This window comes from Rutidosis leptorrhynchoides, chromosome 1 (assembly GCF_046630445.1).
Source record: "Rutidosis leptorrhynchoides isolate AG116_Rl617_1_P2 chromosome 1, CSIRO_AGI_Rlap_v1, whole genome shotgun sequence".
Lineage (NCBI taxonomy): Eukaryota > Viridiplantae > Streptophyta > Magnoliopsida > Asterales > Asteraceae > Rutidosis > Rutidosis leptorrhynchoides.
Window position 1 is genome coordinate 478,501,619 of NC_092333.1, and position 17,787 is coordinate 478,519,405.

A 17,787-nucleotide genomic window follows, 5' to 3' on the forward strand; every position below is an offset into this window, starting at 1 on the left:
AACTCGCCGCATTAAATAGGGTACTCGCCGCAGTAGGTGTTTTGCCGCGAGGTCTCGCCGTATTATACCTCGTCACCGTAGGTTCGCTGTCTTAAGTCTTTTGCGGCGAAGGAAAGTGGGACCCACATTTATTAAGAAAAAGAAAAATGAAAAGAGAAATTATTTATTGCGGCGATTCTTTTGCGACGAGATGGTGGCGCCAAGATTTTTCCGTCAAAACAAATACGGCGACTAATTGCGGCGAGTAAGTGTATCTGACAGGTAAACTGTCATGTTTCTTTTGCGGCGACCCTCGACGCTAAAGGTACCTGCACCAGGAAGCAGGATTCTGCTGTATTTGCAGCATCCCACCCGAAATTTTGAGCGTTTTCCGAAAGCTGTTTCATACCATTTTATAGCAGCTATAACAACATAAACACCAACAATACTAAAATAGATAAACATTTACGCAAAGTTGTACTAACAATTATACAAACTACAAATCTTGAAGTTCAAAAGCATCAATTCGGCGTTTTTACACAAACTACACAAACTATCCGCCTCCTTTTTAGATTTCGTCCATCCATGCATCATCATTATTATTGTCATCCAACTCATCAAGTCCCGGATCATCCGACTCTTCATCCACCAACTTGCATTGTTTCCTTTACTCTTATCCTTCTTTTTCTTTGACCTACTAGAACTTCCACCACCCATATTTAAGAACATTTTCATCACATTTTGCATTGATTGTTTCATGGTTTGTGTGATGGACTTTTGTACACTTTCCATGACTTCATTGGTCAAATTTGCTTTTACCTCAGCTTTCAATCTCTCACGTTCATCCTCTCACCTTTGATTTAATTCTTCCTCGGTGTAAAAGAAGACACGTACGGACACCTCGTACTCTTATTATTATTATTATTATTATTATTATTATTACTACTACTAGCTTAAGGCCCGCGATTTCGCGGGCACTTTTGTATGGGTGTTATCGAAATTATAATGGTTCCAATAAAGTAGCTTTATATATAAACACACATTGATAAAGACAAACCTCTTCTTGATTATAAGATAGTAGCTTGACAAAACTTTAATCAAATAAGCTCAGACATAAAACTATAAAGACTATTCAGCTAAAACCATTTGACATGATAAGGGGGTCAAACGGCATCCAAATAAATTTATATGCACAAACTTCTTGTTAGTAATGATCATTTTACCTTTGCAGATTTGAGAAAGCACTAACAACTATTCTACTGAAATGGTGAAGTAATAGATAGACGTACGGGTTCACGAAATTAAACAACAAAATACGCTCGATTTGAATTGTTAGAAAATATAATCCCACACCTAACAAATTTGACTTCCATGACTCAATTTCTAAATTGCTAATACATGATAAAAATGCATAACAGATTAAGGCCCGCGATTTCACGGGCTTTTTTATGGGTCTAATCGGTATTTAAGAAGTTCAAGCAATAGGATTTAATAAAGTACTAATGTAGATTCGCAAGATTTTTTTAAGGGTCAAATCAAATTTTTATTTGTCATAGTAATATATACTACGTATTTTTTAAATATTTGTTAAGTTGATTAGACCAACCCCAACCATGACGCCGTCATGGGCATTTCCTTAGCGCCACCAGCTTTCTCTCTCCACATTTCTCACCACTTCCTCCCATAACACTCATATAACACACCACTACCAACCATAACATATTCCATCCTCATCACATACCCACGAAATTAATTAAATAAATTAAGGTACAAATATGTTAGTTGTAAGTACAAGCAAACACTGCACAAATATATGAAGAAAGAGAAAAGCCCGTGCTCAAATGTGCGTGGGGATGAAAAATTTCAGGACGGAGGAGGTGAGGGAGGCCGAGGGCATGTTGAGGGCAGGAGAATGCCAACGGCTTCCTCGCGTGACATACATGATGACATAGTCTATAACATGTCATTAGGAATGGTCTTAGAAAGCAAAATAATATTAGAAGTAATAATATTTCAAAACCCAAAGCTTATGTTGTTTAGAGGTTGGAAACAAACGTGTCGCATGTTGAATAATTTAGTATTCACCGCTTAACTATTCAAACAAACACACATAATCACACTAAATGACTAGACTGTTAAGTTTCAATTAAAAAAATTAGTAAAGTATTACAAATGCAAATATGAAGACTATAATCATCCACTTCAACTTTTTTCCAAATATATACAAGCTAACTTAACGTACTAACAGTACAAAATCCAAAAGGAGCAGCTATAATAGAACGAATAAAGCAATGCCATTGAAAATCAGAATATTGTATGTTAATCCGTTTGACCAAATATGCAACCCATTTAACTAATTGAAACTGTATTTCAAGTTCCCCTTAAGTCAAAGTTTGTTTATTTGACTATATTTTAGATACACGATACCCAAACTTCCATTCATAGATAAAATGGATTAGAATTGCCACCTCTTAATAGGCAATTAAGAATGTGAAAGATGGATTTGTATATACCTCTTTTAACAGGCTTGTTGTTATCGTTTTGAAGAAGAATAAGCCAGAATCTATTGTTAATGACATAACTGATGATGTGAAACATGGAACTAAGAAACTGATGTATATTGTTGGTACCTTTTGTCGCCATGGATATGGAAGTTACAATGATGCCTTTAAAGAATGACCTGAATCAAATCCCGCTCCAAATGAACATTCACTACACTATCTGAATATGTAAATAATTAGGAACAGGCAAGATAATTACGAAGCAGCTTGATATAAGGTGAGCTAAATCTTGTGACCAAACTAATTCGGAGAAAACTTAGTAACACTTATTTCATTATTGTTACGGACGGAGATTTTTTTAGTGTAATTATGACACTGATTCTTCGCAAAAATAATTCTAAATCTAAATTCTCTTTAGAGCTAACTACTTTAATGACTTTAGTGAAGAACGGGTAATCGATACTTTCTAACTAAATTTGTTTATCTCCTGAAAGCCGGATTGCCCCGGGGATGTTTTACCGACCCGTATTCAGGACCCAGGTCCGACCCGCCTGCCCCTTGGGATGGTTTAAGGTGATTTCCGCCCGAAAGCGCGTGCGTGTGTGGCAAATGATAGTATTTGATGCCAACAACTTGCCTTTCAAAAAAAAAAAATTTGTCCCATACAGGCCGACCCGGCCATTTTATTACCACTAAAATATAAAGATTAAAACATGAACCTGACATTGTGTGTGTTAAATCAAGAGACTGACAAAGAGGTGCTTTCCTTCACTCACAAACAGACATGACCAGCTTGGGGATCGAGCTCATATTCAGCAATCTATGGAGCAAGTTGAAAGTAGCTGTAACTTTTTATAGGTGTCTCGTTGTTAGAATTTGATCTCTCAAATTCTTGTCTGACTTCTCGAGTCGGTGGTCAAGCTCGGTGATGTTTAAAAGTAGAGCATCTATAATTGGATTGTTATATAAAGATAAATTGAAACATAGAATCGAGATTAATATTTAGAACATATTATATACAAATAATATGTGACATATGCATAGTTCAGAAGCATTCCTTTTGATTACTTGTTTCAGTACTTAAAACATACATAATCACCATCATTATATTTAGAACAGCTCCTAGCCGGTTACAACTCCAAATTAATCTATAATATCAATGTACATAAAAAAGGTAGCAAGATGCATAATATTTTCCACAGCAAACTAATGTAATCCAAGATATAATAAGCCAACACATACACCAATTTAGTCTATATGTAGAAAGCAGAGTATATAAGAAAAAAGTTGATTTGTAATAGGCTAAACAAAATATAATAATGAGAAAAGAATGAGCCTTCTTACAGTTTTGATACAGTGTCTATGCATAAATAATACTCCGTATGTAAAATCCAAAGCTAACTCATAAGCGTTTTGAGTATCCTGAACCCTGCACACTTCTTGCAGAGTATTAATCCTACAAAAGCACAAGTAAATATCAAAACTCACAAGTGAAAGATATGTGGGTTCCATATATAAAAATATTTATATCAACAAATTGCGAGTGATAAACAAAATGAATTATAAAAAATGAGTGTCACCTAATCGAAACTAAATAAGATTAGACTAAGATGCGTCTTTGTGACCTGCACCCTAGCATACTTTACAGTCTACCGAGCTGGTTTCCAGTTTCATCTTACCGTCACTACATAAACACATTTCGTGCCACCTATATATTTATCAAACCTGTCAAAACTCAAAACACAAATTTTCATATACACTTTTACTTGCTTTTCCTAAAAAATGCTATTTCTAATCAGATTTTCATATCACTAATGTAACAAATGGCGGTTCTTTTCATATGTTACAAAATAAATGACATCAAGAAAACATAAAAGCATGATAATTTAAAAAGATTACACAATGAATTCAGAAAAAATACCATTGCCAAAATACCCTACTAAAAGAGTACCCATTTTAACATCTTATTTAATCCTACTAAAAGACTATCCATTTTAACTTATTCTACCCTAATAAAAGACTACTCAATTTGACACCTTATTTAACCCTATTAAAAGACTACCCATTTTTTATCTACTTTTTGCATAATGCTATTTTACCCTAATAAATGTATATTTCAGTTTCACCAAATAAGTATACTGCAATTTAGCCTAATAATTGCAATCAAATGTATGCTACAAATGTACCAAGTCTTAAGTACAGTTGCAAATACATAGAAAATATATACTTTGGTTTAGCAAATGTATACTTTAGATGCACTAAAGTCTTTACCGCAGTTCCAAATGTATACTTTCGATTAGCAAATACAAATACATAGAAAATAGGTGCCATTTGATCAATCTGAGTTTTATAATGCGTATCAGATAACCAGTTTGGTCATATTGACCAGAAAATGACTATCTTACTTGACTTATGCTACAAATTTTACATCTTGTAGTATGTACCTGGACAGTGGGACCCATACGATCAGCGGTAGTGAGGCAAACAAATTTCAAACTCGACTATAGCTTTCTTTTTAGTGAAAAGGAAACTAAAAAGAGCTTACCTATATGGCTTGTCTGTTACATATCAAAGTAACCGTAATAAGAATCATAATCACTGTAACATAATCATTATCATAATAAATAAAAATAAAATAATTGTGTGGCTGTATAATGACAGATTGGCAAAAAGTAATGAAGCAACTCTATAATGGTTAAAGAGTAAAATATTAAGCACATACCCTCGTTATGATAAGATTCTATGCACGATCTTGAAAACATTCATGTTTTGACCCATAACGCAACATGTATGACCAACCCATTTTTGACACCTCAACTATGAAATGCATCAAACTACCCAAAACTTAAAAGAACCTGCTTTTTCGTACTTAAAACCTGAAAAGTAATTAAAAAAATACTAAAAGTATTAGTGTTACATTTATTCAAATGGGATACTCAGAAAGCAGGATGAGATTAAGTATCTTCCAGTGAGTCAAGATATTTATTTTCTTTTGGTTAATGGTCACAATCACATAAAAACACACTTCCACTAACATTTTGAGTCAAGATATGCATCATTTGGCAATCAAAAATATAAAAAATCAAAATAGAAATCCGTTTTGACCTTCACCAGACCCGTTTTAACCCATGTGCATATAATAATATATAATTGAATATAAATACAATTAGATGCAACTATATGAGCCATTACGAACATATGGCGTAATTCTACATAGCATATGAAATAAGAACTGATTACCTGATTTCATAGACATTAGGGTTCGTTTGTAAACCATAATCTTCAACGTTCACCGGATTTACCTCTTTGATTTGATTCGTAGTCGGTTGCTCTAAATTTGATTCATCTTCAATAGAAATTAGGGTTCATAAAAATTAGGATTCGGTTGCTCTAAATCCGTTTCTCTTCCATTCATTATCATCTTCAATATTTGTTTGTTTGTTTCAAAATTGATTTTGATTTTACTTGACGATTTTGGGAGAAAAGTAGGTTTTCTTTTTGTCAAGTGAATGCTATTTTCTGGAACCCTAATTTAGTATTCTCTCCGGTGTCTTTTAGCCATAGGAGGGGTAATTTAGTCACCAAACAATCAATCAAGGTGATTGAGGTTATAATTTTGATTAGAAAATTTGAATGATTTAGATTATAGATATTAATGATAATGGAAGGCTAGAATTAATGATTTGAATTTTAGATGATCTATTTTAAGTTTTGTTATTATAATATAAAGAGATTATTATTATTATTATTATTATTACTATAACTATACTATTACTATTAATTATTATTATTATTATTATTATTAGTATTAACATAATAATAATTATTATTATTTGTACCAATTGTTGACGTGATATAGAGCGAAAACATCTGTCATAGCCTCTTTAAAAATAGGTTACGTATAATTACTTTCAACATTATTTTTATGAACTTTAAATGGAGTCCATATGTAACTTTTTACTTTTCATTTAATAGTTTTTATCAATCGACCATGTGTGAATTGTAATTAATTAAGATATGAAGCGAAACGATTTTTCGCAACAACGCTCAACTATTTCTCCCTCTTGTTTTTTTTTGTTTTTTTGAACACCAACGATAATTTTATTAACATTGCCAAGAGATACATGTTCATAGCAATGAGTCTATGAATACATTACAAACTGCATACACGAAAATGAGAAAGAAACATACACGAGCGCAACTTAACAAACGCGAGAGACTAACTACTATGCATAACACTGATTTGTTGCTAAGAAAGCAACTACATAATGCTAACTAAGGTAAGGAAAGATAAATAGACGGGCTTGAGATTCATGTGAGCCAATCGAACTTTCTTCCCCGAGCTCTATTAGATATCCACTCGAAGGATATAGCTTGTATCTCATTGAGAACAACCGGGGCATTTTTATTTTTACCTTGAAACACTTAATTTTTTATTGCGATTTTTCCAAATGAGATATGCACTAATCCATAACACGGATTGCCATATCTTTTGGCCAATACCCGACATCACATTACGCCCAATACCATTAAATATTTCGAAGAGGCTGAAGTTACAGAAATTGCCCGCGCCCCACCAATTGAAGACCCACTCCCATACGTCCAACGCACGCTTACAAAAAATAAAAGAGTGCACTACGGATTCTAAATCATCATCGCATAAAGGACAACGAACACTATGGAGATCTATACCCCTTTTGTCTAATGCAAGCATAACGGGGAGCCTTTTTTTTAGCGCCCGCCATGCAAAAATTTCGACTTTTTTAGGGGTGAGGTTGTTACGAATGGTACCTTGATGCGAGTTGCTGTCGACCAGGAGATTAGAGTCAATTTCAGAAGCCAAAGTTCGAACACTGAACACGTCATTTGGAGCAAAACAGCAGCTCCACTTATCCCGACTGTTGAGATCGAATTCGAATGATGCTAACAAAGCTGTCAGCGAGTTTAATTCATCTTGTACCCGGCCTGATGGTGGTCTTTTCCAATGCCAAACCGCTACACCGTTGTTCATACGATCCTTGATGGTGATATCGGGGAACTGATCCAGACGAAACAGCCTTGGGAAACGAATTTTTAGTACATTGTCCCCGATCCAATGCTCATGCCAAAAAGAAGTTGAGTCTCCACCGCCAATTGATTTGATGAACGAGCTCTTGAAGTGCACATTAGAATCTTCTATAGAGTTACCTGCACGAATAATATTTTCCAAATACCTTTTGTCGATAAGTGATTTTGGTCACTTCCCGACAATAGGCCGCCACAAGAACCATGTAAACTTCGAATGATTTTGACCCAACGTGAATCAGTTTCGATTTTGAAACTCCACCACCACTTCCCCAATAAAGCAAGATTTTTGCCTTTCAAAGACCCGATATTTAACCCCCCGTTCTCAAAAGAATTAATGACACAGTCTCATTTAACCCAAGACATTTTTGAACCCGAACCCAACCCACCTCAAAAGAAATTTCTCCTCACACTTTCAAGATGTTTAAGAACACAAGGCGGAGCACGTCATAAGTTGCAAACTAAATAAAATGAATAGTGATAAGTTCACTTGTGTAATTGATAAATTCACTCATATCATACATGAGTAACTTGTATGATACTTGTATAATTATATATTAAGAATGATTATAAGTGAATTTGTCATAAGTATGATATTAATTATTTTTGTGTTTATGTTAACGGAATCTGGTCCACAAATCCCAAAGATATGAAAGCCGAGGCCCAATCGTTCTTCAAATATTTATACACCAAGCAGCAATCGGCGGTCTTGAATTAAACAGCTGGAACGGTTTCAAATTAGATAGTTCAAAGGCGAATTTTCTAGAAGCAAATTTCACCGAGCAGGAAGTTTTTGAAGCTGTCAAAAGTTGTGGAAAAAAATAAAGCACCGGGTCCGGACGGTTTCAACCTATTGTTTTTTTTCTTCAAAATACTGGGACATTATCAAGGACGACCTTATGATTGCGATCAATTGGTTATGGGAATCGGAAACAATCTCCAATGGATGCAATGCCTCCTTCATCTCTCTTATCCCCAAGGTAAAAGACCCTCAAAACTTTTTTAATTATCGACCAATTAGCCTCATTAACAGTTACTATAAGATCCTCGCGAAAACTTTGGCTAATAGAATTAGGAAAATATCCCGAGGTTAATAGGTATTGAACAATCTGCTTTTTTAAGTGACAAGTATATCCTAGACGGTGTATTAATTGCCCTTGAAACCATTGACGACCTTTAAATCTAAAAAACAAAAATTTTTATCGTTAAAGCGGATTTTGAAAAAGCCTTCGATTGTATTGTTTGGGATTTCTTGCCTAAAATAATAGGTTTCGGACATAAATGGATCAAGTGGATTCAAGCCTGTCTTGGCTCGACCTCCATTTCAATTCTCATAAACGGCTCTTCAACTGACCAATTCTTTCCGGGAAGAGAGGGGGGTGTAAGACAGGGTGACCCACTTTCTCCTTTGTTGTTCATTATAGCAAGTGAAGGTCTAAACTATCTCCTTAACACGGCTCTAAAAGAAAAATTAATTAAAGGAGTTAACAAATCGGAAGTAAGGAACATCTTAAAAAATCTCAAATGTTTTGAAGATCTCTCGGGTTTAAAAATCTATCTTAATAAAAGTTGTGTCTACGGGATTGGAACCTCAAAAAATGAATCGCAACTTATAGCTTCTTGGTTCGGTTGCAAAGAGGGTTCTTTCCCGTTTAATTACCTCGGATTACCAATTGGGGAAAATTTGATGTTATACAAAAATTAGTCACCCATCTTCGAAAAGTTCAAAAAAAGACTCGCAGATTTGAAAGCTAAATCCATTTCATATGGAGGTCATCTAACCCTTATCAAGTCGGTGTTGAGTAGCATTCCTCTTTACTATTTTTCTCTTTTCAAAGCACCAATTGGGGTTCTAAAAGACCTCGAAGGTATGCGTCGTAACTTCTTTTGGGGCGGGGCAAATGATTGCAAAAAGATGGCTTGGGTAAGTTGGAATCAAATTCGGTTACCTTACGATTGTGGTGGCTTAAATGTAGATTCTTTAAAATTAAAACCTTGGCCTTCTTACTAAATGGTGGTGGCGTTTTTAAAAAATAAGGACTCTTTTTGGGCTAAAATCATAACAAGTATTTATGGTCAACATGGGGGTTTGGGTTGTCTCTCTAACTCTAATGTTTCAAACTTGAAAAAATTCTCGGATAGAACTTGGTTTAACATTATCAATGGTGAAAGCACCCTAAACAAGTTAGGATGTGATACTTCTAATGCTTTTGTTAAAGTTGTAGGTGATGGCCCGGACACTCTTTTTTGGTAATATAAATGGTGCGAAGATGCTCCTCTAAAAGATGTTTTTCCTAGGCTCTTTCGGCTTGAATCTCAAAAATAAGTCAAGGTATCAGATCGTGTGTCACATGGAAACAACTCCATCAGTTTCAGCTGGGCACCTGGGCCTGGTCCTCGGTTCCGAAATGGCGTGCAGCTTCTGAGTTGAATGACCTCCTGTCCAAAGTTAAAAACCATTCCTTTGCAGTTAACAAAAAAGACGAGTGGTCTTGGAAATTTAGTAGCAATGACCAGTACTCTTCGAAATCCCTGGTGTCTCTCCTAACTGATTTATCCATGGCTAATATTAATCTTCCGGATCCAACCGAATCTAATCCATTTGTCCCTCAAAAACTTGCTATCTTTGTGTGGTGGGCAAAGCTAAATAGGCTCCCCGTTAGATCCGAATTAGACAATCGAGGTATTGACCTTCATTCGACTAGGTGTCCGGTGTGCGATGATGATGTTGAAACTTTAAACCACTCGCTCTTAACTTGTAAGATCGCGATAGACATTTGGACTAGAATTCGTAAGTGGTGGAATATTCATAATCCAAATATCACAAATCTAGCGGATATCTCAAAGCCACAAAATCCGTATCTCTACTCAATTACCGGATCACTCATGTGGCAAGCAGTGGTGTGGATCACTTCTTATTATATTTGGAAGAATAGCAACGAACATACTTTTGGGCACTTGGCACTTAGTAGCCCGAAGATTATTTCCGAGATCCAAACAAAAAGTTTCGAATGGATTCAGTCCCGTTGGAAGCGTGGCAACTTAGCTTGGCAAAATTGGTTACTCAATCCAAAAATATTCGATGTTGATCCGGTGGCAAAAGTTGGAATTGGTTAAATCAATGGATTTTTTTCACTCTGTCTGAAATGCCCCGTTCATACCGATTATAAACGATTCACAATAGTTGATTTCATTACGAGGTGTTTGACCTCTATATGATATATTTTACAAACATTGCATTGGTTTTGAAAAGACAAACTTTCATTTCATCGTAAGTTGACAGGCATGCATACCATTTCATAATATCCAAACTATAAATGACTTAATCTGTCATTTATTTAATAATAATCTTTATTGAACTCAATGACTTGAATGCAACGTCTTTTGAAATATGCCATGAATGACTCCAAGTAATATCTTTAAAATGAGCAAATGTACAGCGGAAGATTTCTTTCATACCTGAGAATAAACATGCTTTAAAGTGTCAACCAAAAGGTTGGTGAGTTCATAGGTTTATCGTAATCAATCATTTCAATATTTTAATAGACCACAAGATTTTCATTTCCATTTCTCATAAATATACATTCCATACATAGAGATAAAAATCATTCATATGGTGAACACCCGGTAATCGACCTTAACAAGATGCATATAGAATATCCCCATCATTCCGGGACTCCCTTCGGACATGATAAATTTGAAGTACTAAAGCAGTTTAAATTCTCTGACTGGGGCTTGTTAGTGCCCATAGATCTATCTTTAGGATTCGCGTCAATTAGGGGCCAGTTCCCTAATTCTTAGATTACCAGACTAAAAAGGGGCATATTCGATTTCGATAATTCAACCATAGAATGTAGTTTCAATTACTTGTGTATATTTTGTAAATCATTTATAAAAGCAACGCATGTATTCTCAGTCCCAACAATATATATTGCAAAAGCATTTAAAAAGTGAGCAAATGAAACTCACTCTACAATATTTTATAGTAAAAATATTCATACGACGATACTGAACAATGCAGGGTTGACCTCAGATTCACGAACCTATATCATTCATATATATTAAAACATATAATGAACATATAATGGTATTCAACCCAGTTTATATATATTAATTATATAATATATTATTTATTTAAATAGTAATGTATTTATTATTCCAAATGTTATATATATCTATATATGTTATTTTTATATTAAAATAGTATATTAGATATACTTATGATATATGTAATAATTTTATTGTTATATAAGTATCTTTTGTTTGTAAAAATAATAATTATAATAGTACTAAAATAATGATAATAATAATAATAATATAGTTGTTATAGTAATAATAATGATACTAGTAATAATAAAAATGATACTAATAATAATAATGTTAAATTAATAATCTTAGTGTTAAAATAATAATTTTATATATCTTTATACTGATCTTTATGACTTATAAAATTTGTAGTAGTAATTAATATCTTACTTCATTTTTATTTTAATATCAGGATTTATATTATGTTTATAATCTAACTATAATTTTATTAACCTCTAGCTAATGTTTTTTTAAATTCTAAGATCAACGTATTAATATTAAAACTAACTTACTTAATAATAATAATAATAATAATAATAATAATAATAATAATAATAATAATAATAATAATAATAATAATAATAATAATACTGATAGATATAATAACGATAATGGTTTTACTCATAATGATACTACTAATAATAACCTAAATGATAATGATAATAATAATACTTATAATAATAATAATAATAATGATAATCATAGTAATAATAATCATACTTGGAACTATAATCATAATAGTATTAATAATGATAGTTAATACTTATATTAGTTAATAATAATAATAATGATTATACTAATAACACTTAATGATATTACTTAATAATAACTAAAATGATAATAATAATAATAATAATTTATCTATATATAACTAAATTTTGACTCCCATTGCCATAAATTAGGTCATTAATGAAATGTCCCGTTCTTATTGATTAAAAACGTTCCATATTAATTGATTTCGTTGCGAGGTTTTGACCTCTATATGAGACGTTTTTCAAAGACTGCATTCATTTTAAAACAAACCATAACCTTTATTTCATCAATAAAGGTTTAAAAAGCTTTACGTAGATTATCAAATAATGATAATCTAAAATATCCTGTTTACACACGACCATTACAAAATGGTTTACAATACAAATATGTTACAACAAAATAAGTTTCTTGAATGCAGTTTTTACACAATATCATACAAGCATGGACTCCAAATCTCGTCCTTATTTAAGTATGCGACAGTGGAAGCTCTTAATAATCACCTGAGAATAAACATGCTTAAAACGTCAACAAAAATGTTGGTGAGTTATAGGTTTAACCTATATATATCAAATCATAATAATAGACCACAAGATTTCATATTTCAATACACATCCCATACATAGAGATAAAAATCATTCATATGGTGAACACCTGGTAACCAACATTAACAAGATGCATATATAAGAATATCCCCATCATTCCGGGACACCCTTCGGATATGATATAAATTTCAAAGTACTAAAGCATCCGGTACTTTGGATGGGGTTTGTTAGGCCCAATAGATCTATCTTTAGGATTCCCGTCAATTAGGGTGTCTGTTCCCTAATTCTTAGATTACCAGACTTAATAAAAAGGGGCATATTCGATTTCGATAATTCAACCAAAAAATGTAGTTTCACGTACTTGTGTCTATTTTGTAAATCATTTATAAAACCTGCATGTATTCTCATCCCAAAAATATTAGATTTTAAAAGTGGGACTATAACTCACTTTCACAGATTTTTACTTCATCGGGAAGTAAGACTTGGCCACTGGTTGATTCACGAACCTATAACAATATATACATATATATCAGAGTATGTTCAAAATATATTTACAACACTTTTAATATATTTTGATGTTTTAAGTTTATTAAGTCAGCTGTCATCGTTAGTAACCTACAACTAGTTGTCCACAGTTAGATGTACAGAAATAAATTGATAAATATTATCTTGAATCAATCCACGACCCAGTGTATACGTATCTCAGTATTGATCACAACTCAAACTATATATATTTTGGAATCAACCTCAACCTTGTATAGCTAACTCCAACATTCACATATAGAGTGTCTATGGTTGTTCCGAAATATATATAGATGTGTCGACATGATAGGTCGAAACATTGTATACGTGTCTATGATATCTCAAGATTACATAATATACAATACAAGTTGATTAAGTTATGGTTGGAATAGATTTGTTACCGATTTTCACGTAGCTAAAATGAGAAAAATTATCCAATCTTGTTTTACCCATAACTTCTTCATTTTAAATCCGTTTTGAGTGAATCAAATTGCTATGGTTTCATATTGAACTCTATTTTATGAATCTAAACAGAAAAAGTATAGGTTTATAGTCGGAAAAATAAGTTACAAGTCGTTTTTGTAAAGGTAGTCATTTCAGTCGAAAGAACGACGTCTAGATGACCATTTTAGAAAACATACTTCCACTTTGAGTTTAACCATAATTTTTGGATATAGTTTCATGTTCATAATAAAAATCATTTTCTCAGAATAACAACTTTTAAATCAAAGTTTATCATAGTTTTTAATTAACTAACCCAAAAAAGCCCTCGGTGTTACTACGACGGCGTAAATCCGGTTTTACGGTGTTTTTCGTGTTTCCAGGTTTTAAATCATTAAGTTAGCATATCATATAGATATAGAACATGTGTTAAGTTGATTTTAAAAGTCAAGTTAGAAGGATTAACTTTTGTTTGCGAACAAGTTTAGAATTAACTAAACTATGTTCTAGTGATTACAAGTTTAAACCTTCGAATAAGATAGCTTTATATTTATGAATCAAATGATGTTATGAACATCATTACTACCTTAAGTTCCTTGGATAAACCTACTGGAAAATAGAAAAATGGATCTAGCTTCAACGGATCCTTGGATGGCTCGAAGTTCTTGAAGCAGAATCATGACACGAAAACAAGTTCAAGTAAGATCATCACTTGAAATAAGATTATTATAGTTATAGAAATTGAATCAAAGTTTGAATATGATTATTACCTTGTATTAGAATGATAACCTACTGTAAGAAACAAAGATTTCTTGAGGTTGGATGATCACCTTACAAGATTGGAAGTGAGCTAGCAAACTTGAAAGTATTCTTGAGTTTATGTAACTAGAACTTGTAGAATATATGAAGAACACTTAGAACTTGAAGATAGAACTTGAGAGAGATCAATTAGATGAAGAAAATTGAAGAATGAAAGTGTTTGTAGGCGTTTTTGGTCGTTGGTGTATGGATTAGATATAAAGGATATGTAATTTTGTTTTCATGTAAATAAGTCATGAATGATTACTCATATTTTTGTAATTTTATGAGATATTTCATGCTAGTTGCCAAATGATAGTTCCCACATGTGTTAGGTGACTCACATAGGCTACTAAGAGCTGATCATTGGAGTGTATATACCAATAGTACATACATCTAAAAGCTGTGTATTATACGAGTACGAATACGGGTGCATACGAGTAGAATTGTTGATGAAACTGAACGAGGATGTAATTGTAAGCATTTTTGTTAAGTAGAAGTATTTTGATAAGTGTATTGAAGTCTTTAAAAAGTGTATAAATACATATTAAAACACTACATGTATATACATTTTAACGGAGTCGTTAAGTCATCGTTAGTCGTTACATGTAAGTGTTGTTTTGAAACCTTTTGGTTAACGATCTTGTTAAATGTTGTTAACCCAATGTTTATAATATCAAATGAGATTTTAAATTATTATATTATCATGATATTATCATGTATGAATATCTCTTAATATGATATATATACATTAAATGTCTTTACAACGATAATCGTTACATATATGTCTCGTTTAAAAATCATTAAGTTAGTAGTCTTGTTTTTACATATGTAGTTCATTGTTAATATACTTAATGATATGTTTACTTGTCATAGTATCATGTTAACTATATATATATCCATATATATTTCATCATATAGTTTTTACAAGTTTTAACGTTCGTGAATCACCGGTCAACTTGGGTGGTCAATTGTCTATATGAAACATATTTCAATTAATCAAGTCTTAACAAGTTTGATTGCTTAACATGTTGGAAACATTTAATCATGTAAATATCAATCTCAATTAATATATATAAACATGGAAAAATTCGGGTCACTACAGTACCTACCCGTTAAATAAATTTCGTCCCGAAATTTTAAGCTGTTGAAGGTGTTGAGGAATCTTCTGGAAATAGATGCGGGTATTTCTTCTTCATCTGATCTTCACGCTCCCAGGTGAACTCGGGTCCTCTACGAGCATTCCATCGAACCTTAACAATTGGTATCTTGTTTTGCTTAAGTCTTTTAACCTCACGATCCATTATTTCGACGGGTTCTTCGATGAATTGAAGTTTTTCGTTGATTTGGATTTCATCTAACGGAATAGTGAGATCTTCTTTAGCAAAACATTTTGTGATGACCCGGAAATTTCGACTAAATTTAAACTTAATCTTAAATGATTAATGATTTTGACACGATAAGTAAAGTCTGTAAAACTGAATCTCAAAAATTTTAAACTATTCAAATACCCTTCAGTTGTTCTCAACGATTCGCGAACCATTATATGTAAATAGATACATATATATACTATAACTTGAACACGTAACAAAGTTTTAATTGCATGTTACCGTACATTAAACTTATTGGTTTATATATCTATTTGAATATATATGATTTCAAGTTATTTAGTAAACGATAGTAACATTCGATTATTGATTCGATTGATATTTAGATAAGTTAACTAAAACGTTTAAGATGAACAAGTAAAACACTAATTTGCTACAGTATTTTCACATTGCTACAGTACCCAAAATGCTACAGTGTTTTCGAAAATCACTATTTGCTACAGTAAAATTTACTTTGCTACAGTGAATTGCTACAGTAAAAATTGACTTTGCTACAGTAACTTTGCTACATTAAAACACTATTTTAAAAATGTATTTTAACAAATAGTGAGACGATGATTTATAGAAGTAAATGACCAAAACACTCTAAAGTTTAAGATATACTTTGAGTGGTATAGTTTATGGATAACTTAAGGCTATATTTTGACAAAGGTACGTGACACGAAACGTAAAATGCAAGTTTTCTAAAGGTACGAAAGGACATTCGAAAAACTGGAATCGGGACATAAGTCAAGTGATGACGTACGACTTATCGGAACAAAAATTACAAATCAACTATGCACGGGAATAAAATATAAAATATAATTAATTAATTTAAATTATATATTATATATATATATATTATTTAATTATGTCGACAAGCATTAGGACAAAATTATGTGAGCTGGAAAAATGGGCCATGCGATCGCATGGCCAATGGCCTTCAGAACCATGCGATCGTATGGGGTCTGGGGACAGGCCACACCTATAAAAACTCGATCATTCTGCTTCTATTTTAACATATATTACTCCGTATTTATTTTATTTATTATTATTATTATTATTATTATTATTATTATTATTATTATTAATAAGATTATTATTAATCTTATTATTTTTATTATTAATGTTATTATTTTTGCGATACAAAAATAATAATGTACATAAAATATTAAGACGGAGTGCTGTCCAAGTAATTTTCAAAACGAGTTTCTGAGCGAGCTAGAGCTAAGGAAAATATGGGTTATTACCAAGGAGGTTATGGGTAATGTTCGGGGGTATTTTTTGTGAATCAATCCTCGTGTTTATCATCTCCGATGCGTCTACGTGCTTTCCTGCAATATTGTATATCAATATAAAACAGTGAGTTTCATTGATCCCTTTTTATACATATTTTTGGGCTGAGAATACATGCTCTGTTTTATAAAATGAATACAAAAACTAAAACTGATTTGAGTGAGTTTCATATGATCCCTTTTACTCTCTACATTTTAGGGCTGAGAATACATGCAAATGCTTTATTAACTGATTTACAATATTTATATGTGTGAGTTTCATTTGCTCCCTTTTTAATTGCTTTTGCAATATATATTTTTGGGCTGAGAATACATGCACTTTATTTTAAACGCAATGGATACAAGTACATACTAAATTCTACACTGAGTTTGAACCGAAAATCCCTTAGCTTTGGTAACTAGTAACTGCCAGTTATAAGAACTGGTGGGCGCGAGTAGT

At 32.4% G+C, this 17,787-nt stretch overlaps 1 protein-coding gene and 1 long non-coding RNA gene across 4 annotated transcripts; one reads left to right on the top strand and one right to left on the bottom strand.

The window, feature by feature from the left end:
* Window positions 1-513: 513 nt before the first annotated feature.
* On the bottom strand, window positions 514-6,010 carry LOC139886619 (uncharacterized). 3 transcript variants are annotated; one of them, XR_011772520.1, is made up of 3 exons: window positions 5,721-6,010; window positions 4,061-5,356; window positions 514-3,936 (listed from the first exon to the last, which is right to left on the bottom strand). It is a non-coding gene; the product is annotated as an uncharacterized lncRNA (long non-coding RNA). The 3 variants fall into 3 exon arrangements; XR_011772521.1 differs by having other exon boundaries at window positions 4,061-5,038; window positions 5,203-6,010; XR_011772522.1 differs by having other exon boundaries at window positions 514-2,700; window positions 3,200-3,936; window positions 4,061-6,010.
* Window positions 6,011-10,103: 4,093 nt separating this feature from the next.
* Window positions 10,104-10,661, top strand: LOC139839967 (uncharacterized). The gene has a single exon (XM_071830184.1). The coding sequence runs from the start codon at window positions 10,104-10,106 to the stop codon at window positions 10,659-10,661; it is 558 nt and encodes a 185-aa protein (XP_071686285.1).
* The last annotated feature ends 7,126 nt before the right edge of the window (window positions 10,662-17,787 follow it).

What these genes read in the sequence shown, in the direction of transcription:
- LOC139839967 (XM_071830184.1), top strand. Translation starts at nt 10,104, where the DNA reads ATGGCTAATATTAATCTTCCGGATCCAACCGAATCTAATCCATTTGTC.